Below are 26,453 nucleotides of genomic sequence, written 5' to 3'. Positions count from 1 at the left end.
TCTGGTCCCAGCTGTAATGTTTTCCATTAGCTCTGAAGGCTTCTCTACTGCTATTATTCACGTACTCCTTTAGCTGTTTACTTGTTTAATGTATCTGTATTAATAAATATGAAGGTAATGTTAATATATATTACTTTTTAACCTATCAGTAGATCAAAATACAAGTTAAATCAGATAATGCCACCTCTCTAGTTTAACAAAATGAAGTATTTCCTACTAAAAACAGCAGCAGCCGTGATTTAACAATGTAATCTGATCTAATATTAGTAACAGGCTGTGCCTTTAGGGAGCAGTATAATATCCAATCCACTGAATAAAGTCTGTCTCACATTAAATTCTGGATCCCTCATAAAAAGATGGCTTCCCAGAATTGTTTCAGTAATTGCATAAAGAGCCATGATTTCCTATGTATTTTTCTCAGTAATGAATGGAGAAATTATGTTGGCCCCCCAAATACAAAGAATGATGAAATAGTGCTGTCTTACAAAGCTCTTCTCCCTGATGTCACAAGCACCTTCACTTCTCCACCTCACCTTTTGAGCTTTCTATTCCTCCTCATGTGTCTGGGCAGGAAAATTTCCCATCAGGAGAGTTTGTCATGCCCAGATTGCCATCTGTGACTGCATCACCATATCTTCTAGCAGCAGCCAAAATCTTACTCTTGCTCATTTTCCAAGTAAGCTGCAAGGGGGTGGAAAGAGGGTCCTGAGAAAGCCAAGGGGGGGTTCTAGTCAAGGCCATGCTTTATGGAAAGAAGGAAGCAGGAAACCCTGTGGAAGATTTAACTTAAATCAGGGCTGGAGTTTTTAAGCCTGTGCATGTCAGACTTTAATAATTTCTGGAATTTTGTATACATACCAAGGAAAGGGTGCAACAAGTCTTCATTAACCCTTCCAAAATCAAGTGGTTCACACCCTTCCTTTTATGTTTTGGATTATGGTTTGGATATTTATTTGTTGGGGGAGTAAAAGGTGTCAGATGTTCAGCATTAAGAGTAGAAAAGCTGCCAGCATCATCTGCTTCTTTTAGATGAATTTGTATTTGAAACATCGTGTTTTGGCGTAAACAGTAAGGCAGAGGTTGTAAAAGACATAAACTGACTTACAGTGTGTGAAGAGTCCTGAAGACAGGCAAAAGTTTGTGTTGGAAGAAGTGGGGAAAATGCTGTTTCTCTGTGTGAGGTGGATTGCTCCATATTGTTTTAATTCACAACGTGCTGCAGAATGACTTACCCCTGCCCAGACTTTGCTTCTGTGGCCTAAATTGTGTGGCCTAAAAGTAGGTCATGATGCAAAAGGACTGTTCTGTTTCCAGTGGCTCTTTTCTCTGTTTTTTTCTTTTTTTTTCCCCCCAAATCTCAGGTTTCAAGATGAACTTGCTAAGACTCTAACCTGCTGTTATTGTTAGTCATAGTGTTGTTTGGGCACGATGTCCTTGTAGAAGGAGCTGGTTTATGCTGTTGTGTTTCAATGCCTTTGATTACCTAAATGATGAATTAGATGTTAGGACATGTCAAATGTGGTTCTTTATTGCAACCAGTTAGCCTTAACCTTTTTCCTTTGGCAGGGTTTTAGTGATTCACAACAGGCCAGTCCAGTGTAATGACTGTTTTAAAATGAGAGGTTGACTTTCAGAATCTGGAGGTAACAGAGTTCATGTATGGGAATGTTAAGTAATACATTATATAGTTGATTTTAAAAAAAATATTCCTGAACAAGTGTAGCCTTTCCCCTCTGATAGGGTTAATACAGTTCTGGTTTTAGAAAGTAGTAGCTAAAAAGCTTTCAATGTTTGCATTTAGCTGTCAGAAGTCTTAATGGGAATTGGAACAACAGCCTGCCTATAATTGCTGTCCTTTTGAACCAAAGGCCTTATGACTCACCTATATAGAAACTCATAGGGTTTGTCTAACTTTTACAATGGAACAACTTCCTCAGATCACAGAAGGATACATCCCTTCCTCTGAGTGGGGTAGTTGAGCACATTTATCCAGCTGAACCAAAACTCCCAGGTATGTGTTCTAGATGCTTTTCTTCCTAGTGCAGTGACTGAACACTTGAGCATTGACATGGGCCAAAAAAACATCCCTTGTGGCCAGCTCTGTTACTATAAACAGCTGCTAATTATTAGCAACAGAGCCGCAAAACTCCCAGGGAGAAAACAGCTGCCTGTTGGCCAAGCAAGTGGTGTTCTGCCTTGCATCTGGCAAGTACAAGGAGAATACATGAGAGCTTTACCAGGATGCCAGAGGATCCTTCTGCACAGTAGGTGTCTGGAGCTGGGCAGATGAGTTTGCTTTTTGACCTTGTAGCCACAGGGACCCACCTACAGCTCCTTTCCTCTGTGAGCTGCAATTTCACACTGGCTTTGGGTATTGCTGCCCAAAGGGATGTTCCAGCTGCTCCTGTGCCTCCCTCTTGGGATGGTATGGATCCCTGCAGCCAACTAGAGTTCTTAAAGGATTTCTTTAGCTGCTTGGACATGTTTTTGTCAGCTTAGTTTTCAGCCTGGATCAGTTAGAGTGTCTGGTTCAATGCTGTGCAGGAAGCAGTGGGAGTAAGGAACCAGGGCAAAGAAAAGGAAGAACAGAATGGTGCTCTTAGAGGAAGTGCTTGTTTATACCAGCTTCAAGTGATTGAGAAACCTAGGGTGTAGGCAGTGGAATAAGCTGGTAATGTATTTTATGTGATATTTCTTTACAAAATCAGTAAAATCTGATGTTGCAGAGTAATTTTTAATGTATTTTGAGAATGGGCAAGGCTTTGTAAGGTGGTGCAGCCATGCTTGCAGAGGGATTGAAGATCAGCCTTGCCTTTAAGAACTGCTCTTTTACAGCAGCATTCTCTTTGTGTGGTGGAGCACAGAGCATTTGAACTCAAAACACCAGCAATTATGCCTGGACAAAAACCATTTTACTCTTGAAAAGGCACAAGCCCAAATGATGTGTCCTTTCACAAGATGCTGAAGCAGAACCCATTGTCCACTTTGTATTAAATTGTGGAAGGAATAATAAGTGATGTTTGTCTGCAACAAGGACGTGCTCAGCCAAACATTTATTTAGCCTGAGGAAAAGACAGATAAACTCAGAATGCCTTTCTTTCTAATGTGAATATTAATGCTAAACTTAAATCAGTCTAGATAACTCTTCAAGATATGACCAGATTATTTAAAAACCTTGGCAGAAAAGTATTTGACAAATGAATTGAATGACTGGGCACTTACAGGCTTGTCAACCTGACATGATTCATGGGTGAAACAGTGTGGTTGCTAGCATGGATGTCTGTGGGGTTGTAAGGCTCTGGGAGGAATTACAACCTTCTCCTATTAGACTGGCAGCTTCTGCAGTCTTACACTTTCTTCCCCAGGTAAACATTTGAATAGTTCATGAAGAAATACTTAGGGTTTTTTTGTTGTTTGAGGGCTTTCTGATGAGCAGAATGGATCACTGACAGGACCAAATGTGACAACTGTGACCAGAATTATTAAAGCTTATTTAAATTCTGTAATAATTGATTCTTAGCTATTTTCCCTTGTGAAGGTAGTGGTAAACAATGAAAAGTCATTGTATGCAATGATGGTTCAAATGTCTCTTCATCCTTCCTTTCCCCACCAAGAAGGTAAAATTCATTTAAACTGTAGAATCTGTGAGTTAGAGTATTTTGTACATTATTTGGAAATAATTCCTGTGAGCAAAACTGAATGCAGCTCTTCATGATTTGAGACAACTTTGATCAGTCTGTATCCTTGCATGTAAAAGAGAGCAATGATAATGAAAGAGGCAGAGACTGAAGACAGGAGATAACTACATAAATGACTAGAAGTTAATGCAATAAACTTGAAAGAAGAGGATGAGAAATGGAGTAGTTTATCTCTGTTCAATCCTCTCCTTTTTTCCTTAGATATTCAGTAGTGCTTAGAAGTGTTTCCATCATTTTCAGTTTGCTCATTCTGGTTTTTCATAGGCTGTGCTTATCTTTCTCATTGTCTTGGGTTTTTACAGTTAGTGCATACCATCTCTTCTGAGATTGTTTCTTACACCAATAAATGCCTGAGGGAATGCCCAGTGGCTTTATAGGCAGAAAACCTTCTGAAGAATTTGAAATCTCATGCTATCCAGTTGGGCCCATTTAACTGTTTTCTACTTGCCAAGCTTTATTACAGCTCAAAAAAATACATGTGTGATTACCTGAAACGTGCTGTGTACTGCACAGCTTACAGTCATGTCCTTTGGCACTGGTTCAGAAATTCTAGTTACTTGTCAAACAGTGCATTCCAATTCCTTGTTAGCAAGAGAGATCTGGAAACATGCATCAAAAAATAGTTCAGTCTTAAAGATTTGGCCAGGATCACTGTTAACCTCACTTTATTTTGCTACTGATGGGTGTACTACCAGTCTGCTGACCTCCAGATGGTGGCATCACAAATGCAGGAACACTGCTTGTCAAACCCCCAAGTCCTGAACTTGAAAACACACTGAGATGTGTGATAGAAGTCATTTGCCCGAGGCATCGTGTTGTATAATTGTGTAGCATGAGCTCTTTGTGCATCCTAAGCATCACAGTGCTCCCTAGGGAAAAGAAAACCATGAAATTTTGTGGGCTACAGATATGACCTATATAACACTCCCTCTTCTTTGGCAAACCCTGAGGAAAGGCAGTGATTTTCCTTTGGTTCTTTGATGGTTCACAGACTCTGTCTGTGAACAGAACCCATTTGAGGCTCAATGACTTGTCAAGCCTGTAACATATTTTGTGTTTGACACAGTCATATTATGCCTCAGTAGAAGGTGAGTAGTAAAAGTATAACAGATAAGATTGCAAGCAATTTGAGAAGCTCTATAAAATTTTGCTTACAGATGAGGTTTTAGAATATATTACTTGCCTGTTTTGTTGGAGTATTAACTATTGTTTTACAGGTTTTTATCATTGCTAAAATATGACCAAAGGTCAGAGGAAAACAGGTGCAATTAAGCTGACAAAGAGCCAGTGTCATCAGTCCCCTCCTCCCATAAACACTTGGCAAGATCTGAACTATTTCAGTATCTTAAGTTCTCTTCACACCCAGCTTGTGTACAATGCCCAACAGGAATCTCTACCCATGGATGAAATTCTTCATTCTATTGCTTTATTTGTTGTTTGTTATGAAAATGCCCTTGAAAACCAGCCATGAAAAACAATTAATGCTGGATGCAGACATCAGAGAATTCTGCATTGCTATATTAATCCAGATTCTTTTCAGGTGCCATTTACTTTGGAGTTCTTTGCTGTATAAAGCTTCTGTTATATTTACTTCCATCAGGTAAATGAATTTGTCTCCCTCTTTGAGAAGAAAAGAATGTCACTATTCAAACTTGCTGAAATAAAAATGAACTTGGAAAAAGCAGTAGCAGAATGTATATCAGTCTAAAATGAACATGAACACAACTGAGCAGGGTTTAGGAAAGAACTGAAGACCTTTCTGAGAGGCTCTTGTTTTTCTCTGGCTCGTGTATTAGACATGCACTTGGAGTCAGATGAAAGTGCTGCAGGAAGTCTAGTGTTGTGCTTACCACAAAATTGACATAATGGAACAGTAATTCTCTGTTCTTTTAGATAAAACCTGTCCATTGTGCCTCCTCCTATTGCACTTGAACACTATAACAGCTTTTTCTGGCATGTTTCAAATATGCTGTTCTTATCTGTGTCAATTACAGCTTCAAAGTCTACCTCCATCTACCACACATTATTTCTGGCTCTTAAATTATCTGATCACTCCCCATCATCTTCCACTTCAGAAATAACTTTTTCAGTCATCCTTTAAGAGCCTTGCTCAAATGGGCTAAATCTCAGATATCCTCTTTTGTCCTGCCTCTTTATCCTTTCCCAGGACAAATGTTCCTGGCTCGGTGTCATCCTCCTTGCCATGTGCAGGCTGCTCCAGTGCATCACAGAATTTTCTGGAGTGATGAACTGCCTTCCTCTCAGTGCCTCACCCTGGAACTGAATATGGAAGGAGGTGTTTAGGGAGAGGGAATTAAATCCTTCACAGGAGGGGAAATCAGGCATGAGAACACAGTAGAGACTTTAAAGCCACATTGTGCAGGACAGTAATCCATAACCCTTGGTCTGTAATATAACATACATGTTCTGCAGATTTTTGGATAATAAGAGCTAACATGTATACTTTCAAATTCTGCTGGATGTCATGACATCTGAGTCTGCCAGCAGTTAAACATTTTATGACTACTCTATAATTAAAATAATTGCTCCTACTCCAGAACATATATTTTGTATGCTTTACTCACTCAGAACTTTTGTTATGTAAGGTGGATGTGTTTTCTTAATACACAGAGTACTTTACATTTATGATAAAATACTTACATCTTAATTTCTGATAATACTGAGTGGGTACAGAAATGCTTTCCAAGTCCTTCTTGTTGTGAGCTATTTCAGGCTTACAGAAAAAAATCCTTGAACTTAAAACTTGATTGTAGAACTAGTTCAGTAAGTTATTTTAACTTTCTCATGGGATTTAAAGGTTTGTCCAGCTCAAAATAAAATTTTAGTATTAGTTTATTGCTGAGGTGATCAAATGTGAGAATTCCAGTAATCTTGGGGAGCCTGGAAGAAAAAAGATGTGGACCAAAAAAGATGCTTTTGAATGGAAGAACAAAATGTGCAATAAACAGCTTGAAAGAGGGCATCAGCAGGAGAGAGTGCTCAAGATCTCTTGTTCTTGTGATGCACTTTTAGAACAGTCTCAGGTCACACTGAGACAGAGCTGCTCTTGTGATGTGCTTGAAACACCAAACATGGCATCTAAGGCTCAGTTTTAGGCTCACCACTTAATGATCTGGTGTGTGCTCAAGCCCACAAAGAGTTTTTGTTGCCACAGCTGAAGAGAAAGGGAATTGCAGCATGGGACTTCTACTGAGGCCAGCTTTGCTACAGAGCCAGCATTTCATGGAACCATATCCCTGAGGGGTTTTGTCCTGGGGTCACAGCTCAGTCACCCTGTGTGCACAGATGTAAATATGCATCCTTCTAATACAAACTTTATGTAATCTGACTTTTACAAGATGCTTTGTTTTCTTCTCCTAAGTGCTTAAACACATTTTGATTGGCATGGTGCAGTATTTGTACATCTGCTTAGATTTTGTCTGTGGCACAAAGGAGGGAAAGGTACAGAACAAGCTTGTCTTACCTTAGAATATATTTTAATAATTTTAATACATAAGATATTGTACCATTCTGCTTTCACAAATTTCAGCAGCCTCACAGGCTGCTGTGGGAGTAAGATGCTCTGGTCTTGTGTATAGAAAGAAGATGAATTCATATGTTGTGCATATCTTCATTAAAGTTTAAATATTTAAACATCAATCCTGTTATATTCATAATGGCTTATTTTGCTCATGCTTCACTGAGAAATCTCTTCAGTATAAAAATGGTGTGATAGTTACTGCAAAGTAAATTGCAACTTCTAAAAGTCTAAATGGAGATGTCTGTGTGATGATAATTGATGAATCATCTTCCTGGCATAGAACTGGAATATCCTATTCTGTTTCTGAAATGCAACCTGCTTTAAATTTCCCAGAATTTTAGTCTTGTGCTCAGTGTTCTGAGGATCTTGGACAAGTACCCTGACATTCTTCTGTGGCTTTGTGTAGGACCACAAACCAGAGGAACTGGAGTACAGTACAGCATCATTTAAATACAAGGCACAACTGCTTTTCAATGGAAAGTGCAGAGGTAGGAGGGAACGTGGAATAAAGGATCCTACACTAGGCAAGGACAATGGAAAGCCTGAAGCAGGAAATAGGTTATATGGTTAAGGGGGGGGGACACAATATCCTGAAAAATCCTATTGAAATTTTTAAATGCTTGCTTTTTGTTGCAGATTAATCAGCCACTCGATGGGGATTAACAGTGCAGCACCTCTTTGTGTCGCCTTTCCACCTCTGTGTAGCACGAATAACAACTTCAGCACTTCTTCAATAATAATTATGAAACTGGTATTAACTGAATGGCAATTATGGATTTTTAACTCTAACTCACAGTAAACCAGCAAGCCATATGTTGAAATTCCTACCAAATAGCTTTTCATTCTTAATGTCTCATATCTCTACAAGAAGTTGCAAGACACCTGTTTGTACAAGAGGAATATAAGCATTACTTGCCTGAGGAACAGAAGCTGAAAGAGAAGACACCCTAACTTGTTTGTGGAGTTATGGTAGTATTATTTATATAGCTATAACAAATATATCTATTTTTATGGTAATGAAAATGGCTCCTCAGAATGCTGACTCGGAATCTATGCAAGTTCAAGATCTACCTGTGGCACAGCTTCAGAAACCAGAGAACAAGGAGAATGAAAGTAGGGAGGAGACCATTAGTGAAGGATCCATAGACCGGATACCAATACGCCTGTGGGTGATGCATGGTGCAGTAATGTTTGGCAGGGAATTTTGTTATGCCATGGAGACAGCTTTGGTAACACCTGTATTGTTACAAATTGGTAAGTAATTCTCATTTCTGTGAGTCAAAACTTTCTATATGTTTTTACATTGATTGAAACCAGGCAAAGAGGGAAGATGCATCTGCCAGCTAAAGGTACACAAGGTAAAAAGGATTTTGGTTTTTTCCTTAGTGTCTCTAGCACAGATTCAGCTGTGTAATCATGTTTAAATGGGAAGGATTTCTACATGCATTTATCTTCTGTCTAATATTGCTTCCCTCTGTAAAAAATGTAACCTGATTTAATTCTAAAATTCTCTACTACAAGGTAAGTGTCCTAGAAACCAGAAACAATATTAGGCCATAAAGGATTGCAGTGAAGCATTTTTTTAATTTATGGAGAAGTGCTTCAGGTACTACAGTACTTTAGGATATTTTAACAGATAAATCGTTTTTTCCAGTGAACTACTGCATTTATTTCTAACCACTAGAGAGTCTTGTTTTGTGTGATTAATCTGCAGTTTATAGCATGTGAATACACATGAATAAACTATGATACCAATAGCCTTAGATGATAAGGGGGGGAGTGATAGGGTTTAGAATGGGGTAGTCAGTGTTAAATTTTATGGTGAATATTGTCATTAGGTTTCAAATAAACTGTTTACATTATTAAGAGTATCTGATATTGCCTCTATCAAATACAGAAGCTTGTCAATTATATATCAGAAAATATTACATGACATGGAATGGAAATGCCAGACTGAGTGGAGAGTAAACCAGCCATGTGTGTGCACTCTATAATTGTCTATATATTTGTATACTAGATGTTTGCTTTGGCTTACCTGTGCAGGTGTGCCTTACAGCTTGCTCAGCTCTGGCCAAACAGAAGCACTCAACCAACTAAATAATAATAATGTTCAGTGAATGCTATTTACAACATTGTTTAAAAATTTCCAGGTTAGCATCTTGAATGAAACACAGGGGGGGTTTTTGTTTGTTTGACATGAGAAAAAGGCATTTTAGATTCAACTTGTAATCATGTGATGTACAAGTCCTTTCATGCAGTCTTCCTGCAGTTAAAAATGTGTTTTCATATGAAATTGCTAGTTGGTTTATTTTGAGTGAATGGAGTGAATAATCAATGCAGTTTCTACCATGGGAGATGCTGATGAGTTAAACCTCTATGTTTTCCTGAAAATTTTAATTTTCAGAGCTCATCAGATGATCTTCATGGATCTATTGTTTGCATAGTTAAAACAGATTCTAAAAAGCTCCAAAAAAAGAGCTTATGTGATCAACCTAACTTGCTAAATAAAACACACACATCTTCATCTAGGAATATTTGTACTTCTGAGGTTTTGCATTTTGGGTAAGTTGAGATTTAGAGACTTCAGTCCCTTGTACTGGCAGCATTGATTCAGTACTGTCTACCACAAACTCAAAAACTTGCATCCTGCTTTGCATGGAGATGATCCCTGGTTTTGTAAGTGACCTGTACATTTTTGTTTGCTTTGTTTGTGCTGGCATTTGGATGATTAAAATGTATGGCTGGCTAAGCTGACTTTACCTTACCATAGAGTAAGGTCAGACAGTATAAATAAACCATCCTCCTAATTACTGACCCCTTTTCCAGTTTACATTTCTTTTGTGAGCTTTTCTAGCTGTTTCCTCCAGATAGTTGAGAAATATCTCTTCCCTTCCTTCCCTAACCCCAGTGATCAAAATAACGTTGGGGTTTGGGGGAAGGGAAGAAGAGGGCTCCCACTTTCTGAAAAGCTGCAAATCGACAAAGCGATGTCAAAGTCTGTGGGGATGCAATGGTGGTGCAAGCCACAGAGATAAGAAATGGAGGTAGCAGTTACAAATGTCAGTGCTTTGGGAGTTAATTTAAATCCTTCTGCTTGGCTCCTGTGCCCTCAGCAGGGCTAAAAACAATGTTGAATTCACTGAAGGGTTAAGTTATTCATGGGTGACTTATCTGGCCTCTTTGTTAATTACCTCTTACATGGTTCTGTTTACCTTTATCAACCTCAACATCTGTCTGCCTCAGCATGAACTATATTTATTCCTCACTGGAGGGAGTTGCAATATAGCTGTTGAACTGATGTAATATTCCCTTTGCTTCTTGTTTTGGTAAAAGCAAAGATCCATTTCTGTGAGATTAAATTGGCTGAAGAAACTATATTTGAGAATTAGCATCTGGGGAAGTGTGGTGACTCAACCAATTTTGCTTATAATACACTGAAGAACAAGAAGCCTTTTGGGTATCCCAAAAAAGATGACTCTACACATTGTGTTGAATATTAACAATTAAACTTTACAGTGTGTGCTTGTGCTTTTTTGGTACCTGGGGAAATTTTGGTCACTGAAATAATCTGATATTCTTATCAGATACCACCATGAAAACCTTAGACACATTAGTATGGTGTGACACATTTTCTGCTTGCAAGTATTTGACTTTTTTTTCAGTTTGAGTACCCTGAATCAGAGGTGTAGGTGTGATTGGGCAGATGACCAACCTGTCCTACTTGTTCTGTAATCCATGAGATTTTATCAGCTGAAGGAGATGGTCACTTTCCCATTCAGTGGTAGTTGAACTCATTGTGTTCAAGTTTTCTGAAGTTTTGAAATCTTAACAAGAGAACTTGAAAACAGCAGTGAAAGCTGCTTGACACAGTGCACACTGTGATCTGGAAAGGTGCAGAAGCACCCAAGCTACTGCAGTTCTGATTTCTGACTTTAATCATTGTCTTTATTGCTATAATTGATGTTACATTGCTGTGTCAGAAATGCAGCTACAAATCTATAACAGCTTTGTAGTCATAAGTGGGCTTTAGTAGCCTAGCAACAAGTACAAGCCAAATATATATTACATGTTTTTTTATTACAGCTTGCTCTTTGGTTTCTTAGTATCTGCAGCTTAGGATTTCAAAATGAAGCGGTGAACTCGTGAAGAATTCAAACAATGTAAAAATGTGCCAAATATGAGAATTCCAGTCAGAGTCCAGATGAAATTATATTAGTTGACACTTGCAGAAGTTATAATCTTCTAAAATTTCCATTAACCTTTTTTGGCACCTGTTCAATAAGCAGTTTCTCCCAGCCAGCATTAAATTTTACCAGAAAATAAGCTTTCAGCACCTTCAGGACTTAAGTTTTACTTGCTCATGGGTACAAGGATTTTGAGAAAGTGAGTGATTCATGTTCTTTTTGAGCATTAACATTGCTGTTTGCTTCCCCTGCACATAAACTACAAATGCCATAGGAGCAGGATGAGGCCTTTGTCTTCTGAAACATCTGGTACTTAATGCTGCTTATCTGTGAGAGGGAATTAAAATCCCTGCTATTGTTTATAAATGACAGAGTATTTTCTTCCATCATTAAACTTAGCTTCTAAGGATTAAGTCTCTAAAATCATCTCCAGTTCACAAGTTCATGGAAGATTTGGATACATTATGAAATTATTTAGCACAAGATTTTGCTTGAATAAAAGAAAAGGAAGAGAAACCAAAGACTGGTGTGGTGTGAACTTGGAGAAACTGCTTTTTGAAGAAACTTGTTCAGTGAAATCACAATACATTACTTGTGTTAATAACACTTTAAACCATTAATAAATATATAACTGGGTAGTTTCAGATTATTTCTACTTCAATTCAAACAAAATTTTGGTTTTAATACAAGATGTAAATCCATTTTAGTTCTGATATATGGGATTCATGTACCTGTTTCATTAGGACTGGAAAAAAATCTGTATTTTATGGCTTGGAGTGGCTGCTGCTTTCAGCATGAAACACTCACTGTCTGACTAATGAGTAGTGGTAGCTGTAAACATGAAATTTCACATTTTATATTTATTATGATAAAAGCTGTGTCAAGCCTTTACTGTTGCTTCAAAGGCTCTTTCAGTGCTATTGAGTTTTTTATGAATAGTTAATAGGCACAGAAGTGACTGACAGCACGAGAGCTGTTCCTCATTCCCCTGCATAAATTAAATATATTACACTAGTGCTCTTTAAAAGTATCTATCTACACTTACATAGTTTCATAAGGAAAATGAGTTTGCATGTTCTGCTTACCTTTATAATGTCACTTAAATTTAGGGATGTTTATCTGGTGTGCTGCAGGAATAGCTGAGGTTTTTATGCATTTCATATCTGAGTGCCTCTCTGATGGCATCACTTTGTTTTACTGTGAGAGTTAATGGATTCTTGCAGTAAACATTGGCTAGTCTAGCATCAAATATTGGAGTTGGTCATTTTAAGCTTAAACCTGAGCATTAGTGTTGTTTTTAGGCAATAACACTGAAGACTAGAATTTCTGGAAATTGAGTGTTTCACCGCTAATTATTAGATTTTACTAAAAAGAAGGGCTGAGTTACACAGAGAATACCATAAATTATTTTTGTTTGGAAATTTTTTCTCTCATTAGATCCTTTCAAATCAGCAAAATGCTGTAGTTGCTCTAGTCTTATATATGTAGGAAAGCTGTTCAGGGGTTTGGGCTGTCATTTTACAGCTAAGCATTTAGATATAATATCTAATAAATATAATTATCAAACTTTAAAAATTCTTCCAGCCTAAAGCTTAGCAGACTGTGCATAAAGGGTCTTGAAATCTAGTTCATGTGAAATTGCCAGTATGGAAAAAGTGTGTTAAGCAATAATTCAAACTGCTGACTTTGAGAAATTGCTGTGGTAGCTGAGAACTCATTATGCAGAAGAGATTCAATATTCCAGTGTGAACTCTTTTAGTTTGCAGTAGTGACTCTCCCCATTGAAATGTAGTGTTGATACCTGCCTGAGAAGAATGCTTGTAGGTAAAGGGAGATTATGGAGATGTATTTAGAAACCAAGCATGAAATGTTACAGATGAATTGGCTTCTAGGTCTGTTTTTGCAAAGGAATTAAGGTATCAATTGCTGATTTAATTCAGTGTGGAAACTGATAGCCTTCCTAAGGCTAAGCCAGAGATCAAAGGAAATCTAAAAACCTGAAAGATCTCTTGGGGAAGAAGGGAGCAAAGAGCTGGATGGGCTGTTAGAGGCTGCCTATAATTTAAGTGAAAAAGAGCTGAGTGGCTGGAAAGCCTCTTGCAGATGGAGGAAGCTCTTCAACACAAAGCAGCACTGAGCCTATTTCAGCTCAGCTTGAGTAGTTGAGTTTATTCCTCATCTCTGCCAGAGGTTACATTAAGGTTATGTATTTTTAACTGCCTTTCTGCAAAGCTGCATCTTCCATTTCAGCTGTGCCCTACCTTACCTTGTCTTACCAGGAAGAAATTGAGTTGCTATAACCTGTCCTTTGACTCCCAGAGTTAAATTCCTGTTCAATCCAGCTGCATCTGTGCTCCCAGGCATGGCTGCATCTGATGCTGAGAGTGAATTGCAGGATCTGAATTTCTCTCTGGAAGAATTAATGGCTTGAGAGCTGACCTGTCCCCAGAGATGGCTGTAACACAGCTAACTTTAAGGGAAGAATTGAATATACAGTGGATCCAAAAAACGTGGAAAAATAAACAATTAAATCCTTTTTTCAGCCTTGTTGGCTTTGGAGTTAGTCTGTTAAGATCATGTAAAGTTTGTATTCACATCTCATGTGATGGAATGTATAAGACTGCAAATACTGTGCCTGAGGCTTATGTTAATTGCTCTATAAAACCTCCCCACCTATCTTTTTTTACTTGTTGACTAATTTTATTGTCACTAAGGGGTTGTGTAAGACTAATTTTACTGTACTTTTTTTAAACTAACAAGCAAGTCAGGCTTTCCTCTCATGTATCACTCTTACATAAAATATCTTTTGGCCTCAAAGCAATAGCAGCACAGATTTTGAACACAGATAGCCTTTAGTGGAAGATTGGGTTAAAGATATATTTAAAGCCCTTTTAAAAGAAAGATGCTATGGAACTGTGAAGATTTTTAATCCTGGGGGCAGTTAGGGGCATGTGCTTTATTTCCTTATGAAGGCAAATGCCATGTGGTTTGGCAGTTGTGCAATAGCTGCTGCTTGCAGCATTTTTTATATCAATGTTCTGTTTTTCTTTAACACTGAATCAATCTGACCTTCAGAGGCACCACTGATAACACATGGCAGATTTTCATCTGGGTAATGTGAGGATTCTTGCTGGCTCTAGGGTCCTACAGACTGAGTTTGGATGAGAAGCCTTTCTAGGAGAGGGAAGTGGAGTGCAAATGGCTTCAGAGGCTTCTCCCATAGCATGAAATATGTTTCTTATTGCTATAACCAGTAGGTAACTTTTTGTTCCTTTTTTTTTTTTTTTGGCTGAATAAGGCTTCCTGGAGAAGCTACTTCTAAGATGAGATTCATACTTATTATAGTGCTGCTTTTTCCCATTCCAAATCTTTAACAGAATTCCTTGAGCTTTTAATTGTGTACTGTGGGAATTTTAAAGTGGTTTACTTTTTTCCTCCTAGCATAAAGAGTGTTCACAGGAAAAATTGTTGCATGAACACCTTTTTGATCCTCAGAAGTTTTCATTTTAAGAGTTTGTGTGGTCTGAGGTTAGAGCAAGTGACCAGTATATGGCACAAGAACAGGTCTGAAAACTGTGGGTTGATAGAAGCAGCACAGTGCAGGGTAAAGCAAACTGTAAAAATGCAGGTCGTCACTGAAAGATGGAGGTTTAAAAGCAATTTATTTCATTGCCACCTCTTTTTCAAACACTTTTTTTTCTGCAACAATAGGCATTTTATTCTGTAATTTGTCAGAAGAGCTTGAAGCCTCCAAAAATAATCACTAAGAAGGGAATATACATCTCTGTCCTTATGTAGCTGCTTCTTCCTACCTGTAAATATTTCCTATCCAGCATGCTGCCTGCCTTTTATCTGGAGTAGCCAAGGATTAGGAGAGGCTAAGCTGTTTGGCATGACTTAGGTGTACTTTGAGATTTCTGTTCCCCTTCTTTCCCAAATTCCTTTTTTCCCGCCCAAAGATCTAGTAAAGCACAGAAATGAGGACTCATCACTGCTGGAAGCTAATGGTGGTGAACTGGGTATGGACCATATTAAAGCTTTTTTTCTAATTTTAATTTTCATGTCAGCCAATAGCATGAAATTATTTTTTCAGTCTATTGTAAACAAGGTTTTTACATTCCTCTTATCACTGGGCCTCCAAATTGATTGAAATTCATTCTTCTCACACATACCAGACCTACCTTGTTGTGAGACTCAGGGCAAACCTTTCTGCTGCTTTCAAGGGCACTTGTAGAGTGGAAGTGGGCACAGATGGGACTAAAGGGAAGTGGAGGATCCTTGAATTTTTAGTAAGATTTTCTGTAAGTAGTGGGGAAAAGATGAAAGAAGTAGGGACAGACTTTGGCCTCCTGGAAATGCTCTAAAATTGAGTGGTTTTAAACACACATTTACACAACATCTTTCTTAGCCTAAACCCTTCCTCTTAATCTGCTTTCTACCCCCATGCCCAACATCTCTTTATGCTTCTATCTAAACACCCTCATCTGGAACAGGATGTCAGGAGAAGCCTTGAATGTACATGCATGAGTTTTTCAGCTCACAATTTGAGTTTGACCCCCAGCTCTGACTGAGAGGTAACTGTGCCACAGCAATAACAGGTGAAACATGATAGTGCTTCCATGCTCCTCATGATGAAGTAATTGCCACCAGGGCAATTTTCCAGCAGGCAATTGCCTATTCTTTACTGTAAAAAGAAACCTTTCACCTCTTGGATGGGGTTCTGGTGGCAGAGACTTGCAGATGCAGAACTGAGATTTGGATGCCCAGGATTGGAACTGGCAATCCCACACCTTACTTCAGTGGGTTTCTGATGAATGTAGACTGTGAGACAGGTTATGAAAAATGAATAGCTGGGAACTTGTTAGTGAGCAGGAGTCTTACTTTTCAAGGAAATAGAATTAAAGCCACTTTGGAAATGAGAAGAGTGTCAACAGGCCAGCTCATGTAATGTTTTAATATAGGATTGTCAGAGCTGTAGCCCCTTGTGCTCTGTTCCCCTCAGTCTCCTGTGTGCTTGCTGCAGGAGTCTTTCTGTTGTAATCCCCCTCTGGGACCCCATTTAATCATCCTCTTTTCACCAAACAACAGTTGAAGAAGTTTCAGTTCTATTTTCCTGCAGGCTGTTCTGCAAGAAATTATTGGAAATGTTTTGTGCTACTGAATCAGTTTGATAATATTTAATACAAGTCCATTTAACTAAATAGGGAAAATCCATGTTATGGATTATGTCTGCATTGGTTTGGATAAATCTGCTACAGCTCATGTAACTCCATAAACATCTTTCTCTCCCTGAAGTAACTGGGTACACAGCAGCACAAATGCAGAGTTTTCAAAAAATATATTAACCCAACTCTGGGTGATCTTCAGTTGGAGCCTCCAGGTAAATTTTTTGCAGTGTAGTAGATGCAGAGCATGTAAGAATTTGAATCTGAGTTTCTATTATTTTTAAGCAGTGGTGTCTGCTGGACTACATTTTCTTCAGCAATTTTCCAGGCTTTTGGGAGTGCTCCATGTCAGGAGAGAACTTCCACACTCAGCTCAAAAATGTCTTAACACACTTCCAGAGCAGGAATACTTTTTGCCATGGAGGTGCTGATACAGGGAATGATCAACAGAAAGCCTCAGTCCCTACAGTGGCCTGGTTCTGTCCTTGGTATCAGCTTTGTCTCTGGCAAGTGTCCCATCATGAGGCAGTGCAATTGCTTTTATTATGCCAGTAAATTTTGTATAACTTCTGCACAGATCATCTTCACTTTGAATTTCTATCCTCCCTTGAATCCCTGTGTCTTTTTTTTCTTGCTCAAGTGATAATCTGAGCTGGATCATTTTCTATGTGTTCTCTGTATTGGATGTATAAAGACACAAATTTCCTGCTTTTATCAGTTGTGCTGCTCTGTAAACAATGGTCTTTCAATAATTCAGTCTATCAGAATTGAACTTCCCAACCATCCCCCCCAGCCAGGATAATCTGTAAATTCCAAAATATCCTTTAAACGAGCTCTTGATCTGCAAGTGTTTTAATACCTCTTACAAATGTTATATCTGGACACTTCTGAAAAGTAAAGTATTTCTTTGGAGAATATAGATCAAGCTTCATGCCCTTAAGAGTTCAGGTCGGTGGCAGGAAAATAAATATTAAATTACATATTCTAAAATTAGTGTTAAACTTGGGCACACTGGGAAAAATCTTCATTAATTTAAACCAAAGTGTCTCAAGTATTCAGTTAAATGGTTGTTTACTGGGGTTAATTAGTTGTAGTGGAGGCTGTTGTGGTATTCATTGTGTTTTCTTTGCCTGATTTGGAAAGTCACAGTGTCATACCAAGCCAGACATTTTCTGGCAAGGAAGAGTCATTACAGGCATACCTGCTGTCTTACATGGACTGCATCAGGTGACTTCAAAATGATTGTTTATCATACTCAGCTGCAATTTAAACAGTTTATGCAGATTGGATGTCACTGAAATATCTGATCTGCTGTTTTTTTCCAAGCTGCAGCAGAAAAGAGCAGCTGCAATATGCTTTGCTCTTTTTTTCTCCCCTTAAGTCATTATTCTGCAAAACTTTAAACAAATTTCTGGTTGCTAGACTTTGGTGTCAGTTTATCACTTCTGCAGTGATTCTGCACTATGTGTGTTGTTTTAGAAAGAGTTTGGGTATTCCTGTAACATGGAACATTTTCTAACATAGAATCATGGAACAGCTTGAGCCTTAAGGAACCTTCAAGACCATCCAGTTCCACCCCCCTGCCTTTGTCAGGGAACCTTCCACTAGACAAGGGTGCTCAGAGCTGTCCAACCTGGCCTTGGACATTTCCAGGGATGGGGCAGCCACAGCTTCTCTGTGCAACCTGTGCCAGGGTTTCACAAGGTGGAATTTCTTCCCAATATCCAATCTAAACCTACCTTCTAACACAAACAAATAATGCTTACTTAACACTGACCTTATATAAAAGCAGAAGGAAACTATGAAATTAAAACAGAAGTTAAATTCTTTTATTTTCTTTCCTTTCCATTACAACCAACAGAAGTATGCCAGAAACAGTTTTCAAGCCCCAGCTGGCTGACATCTCAGAGGTCATGGCTAGACCTGTGGTGAGCAGCAGTGTTGACACTCCTTCCTCAGTGACTCGCTGGGTCCCCCCAATATGGTCTCACTGTCAAACAGGAGCTCAAGTTGTGCATGGGGGAACCTTTGGGATATTTGAGGTGGACAGCAGAAAATAAGATGATGTAATCAGTTAAAAGGCTGAGGGTGGTTCTTTCTCTGTAATTTAATTAAGCAATAGTCTACCAAGTGCTCCCCCTTCTCTGAGGTACTCAAAGTCATGCGTCATAAATTTTGTGCCAGGGACTCTGTCAGTCTGGAGAGCAGTCAGTGTGTGCCAGGGGTTATGGAGATAATTGGATAGTTATTTTTCTGCACTGTGTATTCCTACCCTGATGTGGCAAATGTGTTTAAAATAAGTTTTCCAATGTTTTTAAGCTGTAACCTTAAGGAGAAGAGTTTGGTACAACTTCATCAGGTATGAAAGGATTGCCGAATCTTGCAAATTATTTGGGTTTGAATCTTTAAAATTATTCAGATTCTTTGTTGGATGACTGAATAATGCTGTGTTACTACACCTATAATTTACATATAACTTGTATATATGTATAAATAACAGATAACATATATAATAATATATACGTATGTATATATAATATATAACTTGTTCTATTATTTTATAAGTTTAATTGGCAAGCAAAATTACATACAAAGTGATATAAAAGAAAACTGGCTTTCAAATATAATAAAAATACTTGTCTGGTTCTTGGAATAGAGTTCTGTTCTACTTCCTCCCCAGTGGCATCTAACTCATAATTTGCACATTTGGAAAGGAAGTGTTTGCTGATTTTTGTGCTGGTGTTTTCTGCTTGTTTAACTTCAGGTTTTATTGGTAAATTTATTCTTCCATATGTAGCTTTACTAGTTGGGCAACATAATACATGTGAGTAAAGATCACATTTAAGGTTCTGCAGTAAGAAGTCTTGTTCATCTTGCATTATTACATTTTATTCCAGACTATCAATTCCTGTTATTTGGTGCAAAGGGACTCCACGGATCTCATTATCCTTCACGTACAAATGCAGTTGTATAATTTCTAAACAACTGAGTGAGGGTGGGGGAGCCACTTCTCTGGGACACAGTGAGTTATTTGGAGTGATGCCTGAGACTCTGCTCTAGTTACTAAAATTTCCTATGAGAGCAACCCTGTAGTATGACCCTGCAAGCTCAAAATACTAAGATCAAGGGTTTTATTAACTAGAATTTAGAAGACTTCAATGTGAAAGCAGCTCTGCTTTTAAATATCCCCTGTACATGTACAGAACGTGTTTCGCATAAGTTAATGTTCAAACCAAAACATTAGGAAAGTTTGAAAATTTGAGGCAGGTCCCATAAACAACATTGTCTTTAATCAACCTCAAAATTTCATCTGAGAGGATGGTTTTCTATAATGCTTTGCCACAAGGCAGGTGGTTGGTGGCATGAACAACTACAGAGAAAACCCACATTTTTTGGTAGGGAAAATCCTCGGTTGATTAAAACTGTCTGATAGTCCTCATTCTAATATCCAGAGATTTTTACAGCCTCTGGTGAGCTGCAGTGTTTTTCCTGGAGCAATGTACATGGAATACTGTGCCTGCTAACTCCAACGTGCTGTTCATTTCTTGCAGCAAACGGGAAAAGCACTAATAGGATTTCTGTTCTGCTTGATGTAGCCACATGAGGAATTAACCTCAATAAAGGCAACTGCACAGAGAAATGCAGTTTCTCTTTAGGGGCTTAGGATAGGTTATTTGCAAAATTTGCCTGTTTGGGTTTTTTTTTTTTTTAAAACAAACAATGAATGAGTCAAAAATCAGTGCATTTCTTTATATATTCATTCATATAATTCAGCAATACTTTTAAAAGAGCAAATAATCTAAAAGAAAATGCTGTGCTACCACTCTCTGCTGACTTAGTGGTAGAGCTTCCCAGTAGCACAGTTGTGACCAAAATTATCCCAGACAGAGTGTTTATTCCTATCATAAACAAACCTCTGGTCCAAAAGCTTTTAGAAAGTCCAAAAGGTTGATTTTTCAGCATGGTGACAATTAACAATACCCTTTTTGTAAGCCTGTCAGAAGAATGGTGCCTTTTGGGGAGGCTTTGAGTATTGAAAAGGGAAATAAAGCACTTTGAGACTGCATGATGTCAATGGCCTAAGGAGTGTAGGTAGAATCAATTCAGCTTTTTCCTTTTCTGGCAGTTTGGGGGGGAAATGGCTTTTGGAATATGAAGTGTATATTGCATAGCTATAACCTTTATTAGGTATTATGTTTTTTTTCTGTTGGGTCAACCACAAGGTAATTATAGAAGGAGCTGCCTGCACCACCTTCTGACCCTTAAAAGGACTATGAAAATGTGATCCCAGCTGAAATGTGAAGATCAACTGTCTAGTCACTAATCCTCAGCAAGAAAAAGGTTCTCAAATGGTGTCTGCAGGGGTACACAGGCCAAAAAACACCTCCTTAAGTCACTGTTTTCATGTGACTTCCAAGCATGTTGTCAAGTCTAAAAACTGGGGAAGAATGATTTTTATCAATGTGCAGAGACAAGCTCCTTGCATTTTACTCTTCAGGCTGGAAATGAGTTGTTTTCTTTGCTGCTTGCAATTCAAGGGCGCAAATATTGTGCTGACCGGACTCTGTCTGGCTGCCTGCTCAACAAAAAAAACTACTTGTTTGGCTACCCTCAAGTCTGCTTGCCTTCCTTTTTCAAGTTCTGTTCCTGGATACACTGAGCAGATGCTGTCCTGGACTATGTATATGCCAGTCATTTGTTTGGCAGGGTGAACCAGGTCCTTTATGATTCCCTAGGGCTTGGGAGTTGGTGGGGTGGAACAGACACCTTGGGGGAAATTTCTGCTGCAGAGAATAGGAATTAATATCTTGGTGATGCCTTGTAGCCCAGTGTTTGCTATAAGGGTGGTTTAAAAGTCTTGGCCATGAGCAAGTCACAGCCCTGCTGTTCATCTTCCCCTTGCTTAGTTACGTCAATCAGGTTTTCACCTACCCTTGAGGTCTGGGTGGAGCGGTGTGGAATGGTACTCAAAGCTTCCTTTGGGTACAAACTCCTTCTCCTGGAGCAGAACAGCACCAGAGCAAGGAGGGCACAGGCTGTACCTACTTCTGCCTCATGATGCTGCTAAGCAGCCCCATATTGAACAGTCTCCCTTAAGCCAGTATGATTTTAATTAAAAACTTAAGGTGAAAAGTTGTTTGTTGAACAGACTTTTTTAAGAGGTGGGAGGGTTGCCTCAATCTGGGTTAAATATGCAGAGTTAAGAGTTCAGGTTTAACTCTACTTGGTGTTAAAAAAGGGGTTAACATGAGTTTTTGGTTGGGATTTGACTCAACCATGTAAGTAGATGGTCATATTCCAGGGTATTAATGTGTTAATCACTGCAACAACAGCTCCACTGTTGATTAATGGACCAGGTTGCTAAAAGATTTTCTGTTGTGTGTGTAAGAACCTCTTGGGTTTGGGAATTTTCAAGGAATTCGAGCCAAAGTCCTGTGTTTATAAATTTGTCAATATTCTAGAAACAGTGACGAAAAGCCCTATTGAGCTTTGGATAAACTGGGATGCTGCATCTCTTCAGGCAACACATGTCACAGTAATTGATGTGTAATCTTGCAGCCAGAGGAGCGGGAAGTGCTGCAGCGTTACGTAATGCACCCAGCCCAAGTGGGGCATCACGGCTGATGCCTTTTAATTACATCCCATAAGGGCAAGGGAAGGATCAGTGTGGTGAAACAGCTTATTGACTGCTGCATTCATCCATGGGCCTGCATACATTTAGACACTTAGGAGTGAAGGGAAATGGATGCTGATGTTGTGTGTGTGACCTTTCAGTCCTGTGTCTGCAGCTCGCTTAACCGGCCAGCAACAGGAGACAGGCTGGGAATAAATACCCTGACATTGTATTGACACCCAAGTCAGCCTTGGGTGGTTCTGGGATACAGAACACAACCTGTGTTTCTCTGGGACACTGAAGAAAGTTTTCAGTTTTTTACTTGGTGTAAACACCTCTGTTATACCCTTAAAACTGCTCTACAGTGGTGGTTAAAAAGAAATCTTTTTATTAGTGCTGGTTCAGTGCACTGGAAGTTGCATCAGATTTAATCTATATTCCATTTCAGCTCGTTAAACACTGTGATGCAAAATTTTTATTAGTGTCAAAGTGATATATTTCTCAATATTGGTTAACAAGTGAGAGATAAAAAAAAGTTCCCCAAGAGCCAAAAAGGACAGCAGAGATAATCTGGAAAACTTGAGAGAATCAGCTTCAGAAGTAGATGGGAGCCCTTGGCAATGCTGTTTCCTTTTTCTCTCTGCAGCTTATTTTCCTGCTGCAGCATGGGGAAAGCTTGTTTGGCATTCTCAGTGTTTGAGCATAAAAGGTTTAGCTTCTATCTTGAGTAAAGCAGGCGCTTTACACTGTACCCTGGCAAAAATAAATATTGTGGGTTTGATAAGGATATAATTTAGTGAAACCTATAGGAATTGCTAATTAGCTACAATTTAAAAAAATCTTCAACAGCAGTTGGTTCTTTGGCCTTTCCTTGAGCAGGGAAGGTCATACCCATTGCTTTTATTCCTCCACAGGAGTAGTAAATAAATCAAGTAATAGACATATGTGTCAATATTAGATAAGGAAGTAAGAAACTGTATTGTTGTAAAGGCAGTAAGCTAGAAACAGTCTTCTACCTTCTACCATGGGTGACTCCTGTGGAAGTAGGTTAGTAGGAGGGTTAGAAACTTTAAAATAAATAATGGAAGCTTTAAAAGCTATGCTTGACAGCATTTGTGATCATGCTAAAAGGAAAATCGCATTTGCCTGCCTACAAATCAGCCCATGTGTTCTCTCTCTGATGCCTCAAACCTCAGCTATTCCCAGGCTTTTGCTTCCCCTCTCCCCCTTCCACACATACCTTTGGCTCACTTCTCTTAACATACGCTTCTCTTTCCTGACACAGCACCATAAAACTGGGTTATAAACCAGAAATTGTCAGGAAAGCCACATAAACCTTTCTACAACTTTGGCAGAACAGCCGTGCAGCAGCAGAGCTTAATGAAACACTGACGACTCCCACAGTTGCCAAATATGAGAAGGGGAGGACAGTTGTAGGAGGTTGACAAGCAATAATTGTGCAGAGACAGAAAATGGGAGAGCTGGATGATGAAATCCTTTAAGAGGCCTGTCACTTATTTCCTTAATTCCATTTTCCAGAAGCGTTCTTTAACCCACCGTGGTTACTGCTGGCATGCTATTGCATAGCGAGTTTCAAAAGGCAGAATAGCTTTGCCAGAAGGAGATATTACTCTTCTGCAGCTTAAAAGCACCTCCAGAACTCTGTGTGAAACACCCCACTAATATTTCTGTACTGAAGGTGTTGAAGAGCAAGAGCTTTGTTTTACTACCAGTTTAGCTGGTCTTTCAAAATGGATGGCTCTAGCCTAGGTGCAGACATAACGTGAAGCAGTTTCCAAATGTTTGGGAGTTAATTCTGCTGCAACAGTGATGACTTGTTTGCATCCAACTTCTAAGGAAATCTTAAATTTGAAATACAAGTTTTAAGGAAATGTCAGGTAGTTTTCTTACATCTCTAACCTAATGCCATAATTTTAATTTTTCTATTAATTATTTGTTCCTGTGTCTCTAATGTAGATGCAGATTTTGTCTGGAGTCCTATCCTTATGATAGGGAGTGACTAAAGCAGAAGTGTGGGTGCATTTTAAAGCCTGAATGTGCTGCAGAAGGTTTGAATGTCACAGCAATGTAGGAGGCAGGTTCCTGTCCTAGAAAACAGACAGTGCCACAGCCCTCTCCCCTGCAAAGTGTCTCTTTGTTCCTCTGGGTTTTTTCTGACCAATCCAGGGTGGCTGCAGCTGACTTCTACTGGTAGTTTCAGAAAGAATTTTCTGCTTTTTGCCCTTGGATGCCAGGTTTTTGCAGTGCCATGTTTTCTCTCTCTCTGCAATATTCCTGTTAATTATTTGTTCTCTTGATTATCACTTTCCTCAGTGCCCTTAACCCCATCCAATGAAGAAATTGTGTCCCACAAAAAAATCCTTTTTTGCACAGAGGTGGCAGCCCTGTATATCATCCAGAGCAGTAACAGAGCAGCTGAGTGAGCTGAGAGCTCAGCATCCCAGCCCTTGTGCAGCCATCCCTGCTGACAAGAGCAGGAGAGGAGCTCCTTGCAAGTGGGTGATGTTTGTGTTCCTTTAGTGCTCAGCCTGCAGAGCGCACGTACTCCTGCCTGTGAGATGCGCATAATATGCTGACAGCTCGTGAATGTTGCAGGCTAAGCACAAGGGCTCTGATTCGACAGGCACAGGAGGAATTTCAGGATGTGAATTTTAGCAGTGGGAAGATTGAAGCCACAGTTTTGAGATGCAGTTTGTGCAGTAGGTTGTTCCTGTGACACTGAACAAATCAAGATGCCTGACAGCTTGCTGGGCAATCATTTTAATGTAGGAAGCTAAGGAGCAATGAAAAATTTCAGTTTTGTTCTGAGTTCTTCCACCTGCTCTCTTGCAACTGAACTGAGCCCTGTGATCACAAGTACTGGTCAATTTTTCACCAGTGTTGTGCTGTTTGCTGCATCTTCCAAGCAGCTTCTGAACAAGTGCTTGGCTTGAGCAAGTGTGATACACAGGCTGGGCAGGAGTCATTGAATGAAAAGCAAAATTTCCACCTAAAAATCAAGTCCTGTATAAGCTTCATTTCTTCTCACCCCAGCAGCTATAACACACTGTCTCATTAGAAATGCAAATTACAAACTGTCTTGTCTCATGTGCTACCAGACTCTGATTTCAAGAAGTACTTAAAATTGTTTCCTTCTTAAAAGCTTGTACTCGCACTGCTCAGATCATGGTAATGGGCACCAGGAGAAATTACTGTGCTTTTTTTTAGCCCTTCTCTGTTGGTTAGAGCTCTTGTTTCAATCCAGAAGTTAGAATGTGGCTTCTCATGGGTGCAACAAACTATGTCCAAGTGCTGACTGTACCTCAGTAGTGCTCAGACCACCAGTCAGGCCTATTCTAGTGCATTGGTTCAATGTATGTTGTGGCTCAGGTATGGTTTCTGTGGCAGCTCAGGGTCCCACTCTAAGCTATTAAAAGTACTAAAATCTGAGGGGAGAGAGCAAGAGGCAAAGAATGTAAAGTCAGAGTTTCATGGTGTCAATGAAGGCATTGCAGCTTGTTTGCAGTATCTCTGGGAGACAAATGTGTGGCAAGTCTGTATTTTTATTTTAAATATAAGGGAATACATATTTGGCTGGATTTATGAAATTATTCTGAAACTTCTACTCCTCATATAGATCCTCCAAAGCTAAACTAACTGCTTGTGTTTACAGTGGTTCCTATAAGTTTTATATATAAAATGAAAAACAGATACCAGAGTTCAAACTTTATTCACAGCTTTTTGACAAGCATTGGTTCTGCTTAGTACACTCCTTAAAAGTAGTCTAAACAAAGCAGATTGTATAAGCAATGCAGTTTTAAACAGATCAATGTGAAATATTTTTAGCAGCATGCAGTATTTTATACAAGGATAGAATTGTGGAATAGAAAGCATTTGCAGGGCATGACAGCTTCTTGTGTTCGTTCAGAAATTTGTATGGTGTTTATTTAAAGTGTATAAACAAGTCTCTAGGTGATGATTTCTAACAAATGAAAATAGGACCTTAGCATCCTATTCCCATATCAGATCGTATTGTTAAGCTTATAAAGAACTATTTTTCCCCCAATAGAACTTATCAAAAAGAGATTTTGAATAGAAACTGCTGCATGAGACTTAATCTTTCTTCCATGTAACTCGTGACCTCACGCAGCCCTTAGACTGATGGTGACACAGTGAGCATTTCCTGTGAACCGTGAGCAGTGCTGGTCCCACTATTGTTGGGCACTTTTTTTGTCTGGGAAAAAACAAACC

General features: G+C 39.0%; 1 protein-coding gene across 3 annotated transcripts in view; it reads left to right on the top strand.

Annotated features, from left to right (window-relative positions):
• The window catches only part of SLC45A4 (solute carrier family 45 member 4), an 81,539-nt gene that overhangs the window by 37,136 nt on the left and 17,950 nt on the right, over positions 1-26,453 (top strand). For all 3 annotated transcript variants that reach the window (XM_033058651.2, XM_033058642.2, XM_033058661.2), the window contains exon 2: positions 7,876-8,493. In XM_033058651.2, coding sequence (XP_032914542.1) covers positions 8,250-8,493 — 244 coding nt within the window. In that variant the 5' untranslated portion in view covers positions 7,876-8,249. The remainder of the gene's footprint in view (positions 1-7,875; positions 8,494-26,453) is intronic.

The sequence above is a fragment of the Catharus ustulatus genome, chromosome 1 (genome assembly GCF_009819885.2).
Source record: "Catharus ustulatus isolate bCatUst1 chromosome 1, bCatUst1.pri.v2, whole genome shotgun sequence".
Lineage (NCBI taxonomy): Eukaryota > Metazoa > Chordata > Aves > Passeriformes > Turdidae > Catharus > Catharus ustulatus.
The sequence above is the reverse complement of the archived record's forward strand: the minus strand, read 5'-3'. Positions and strand labels throughout refer to the sequence as shown.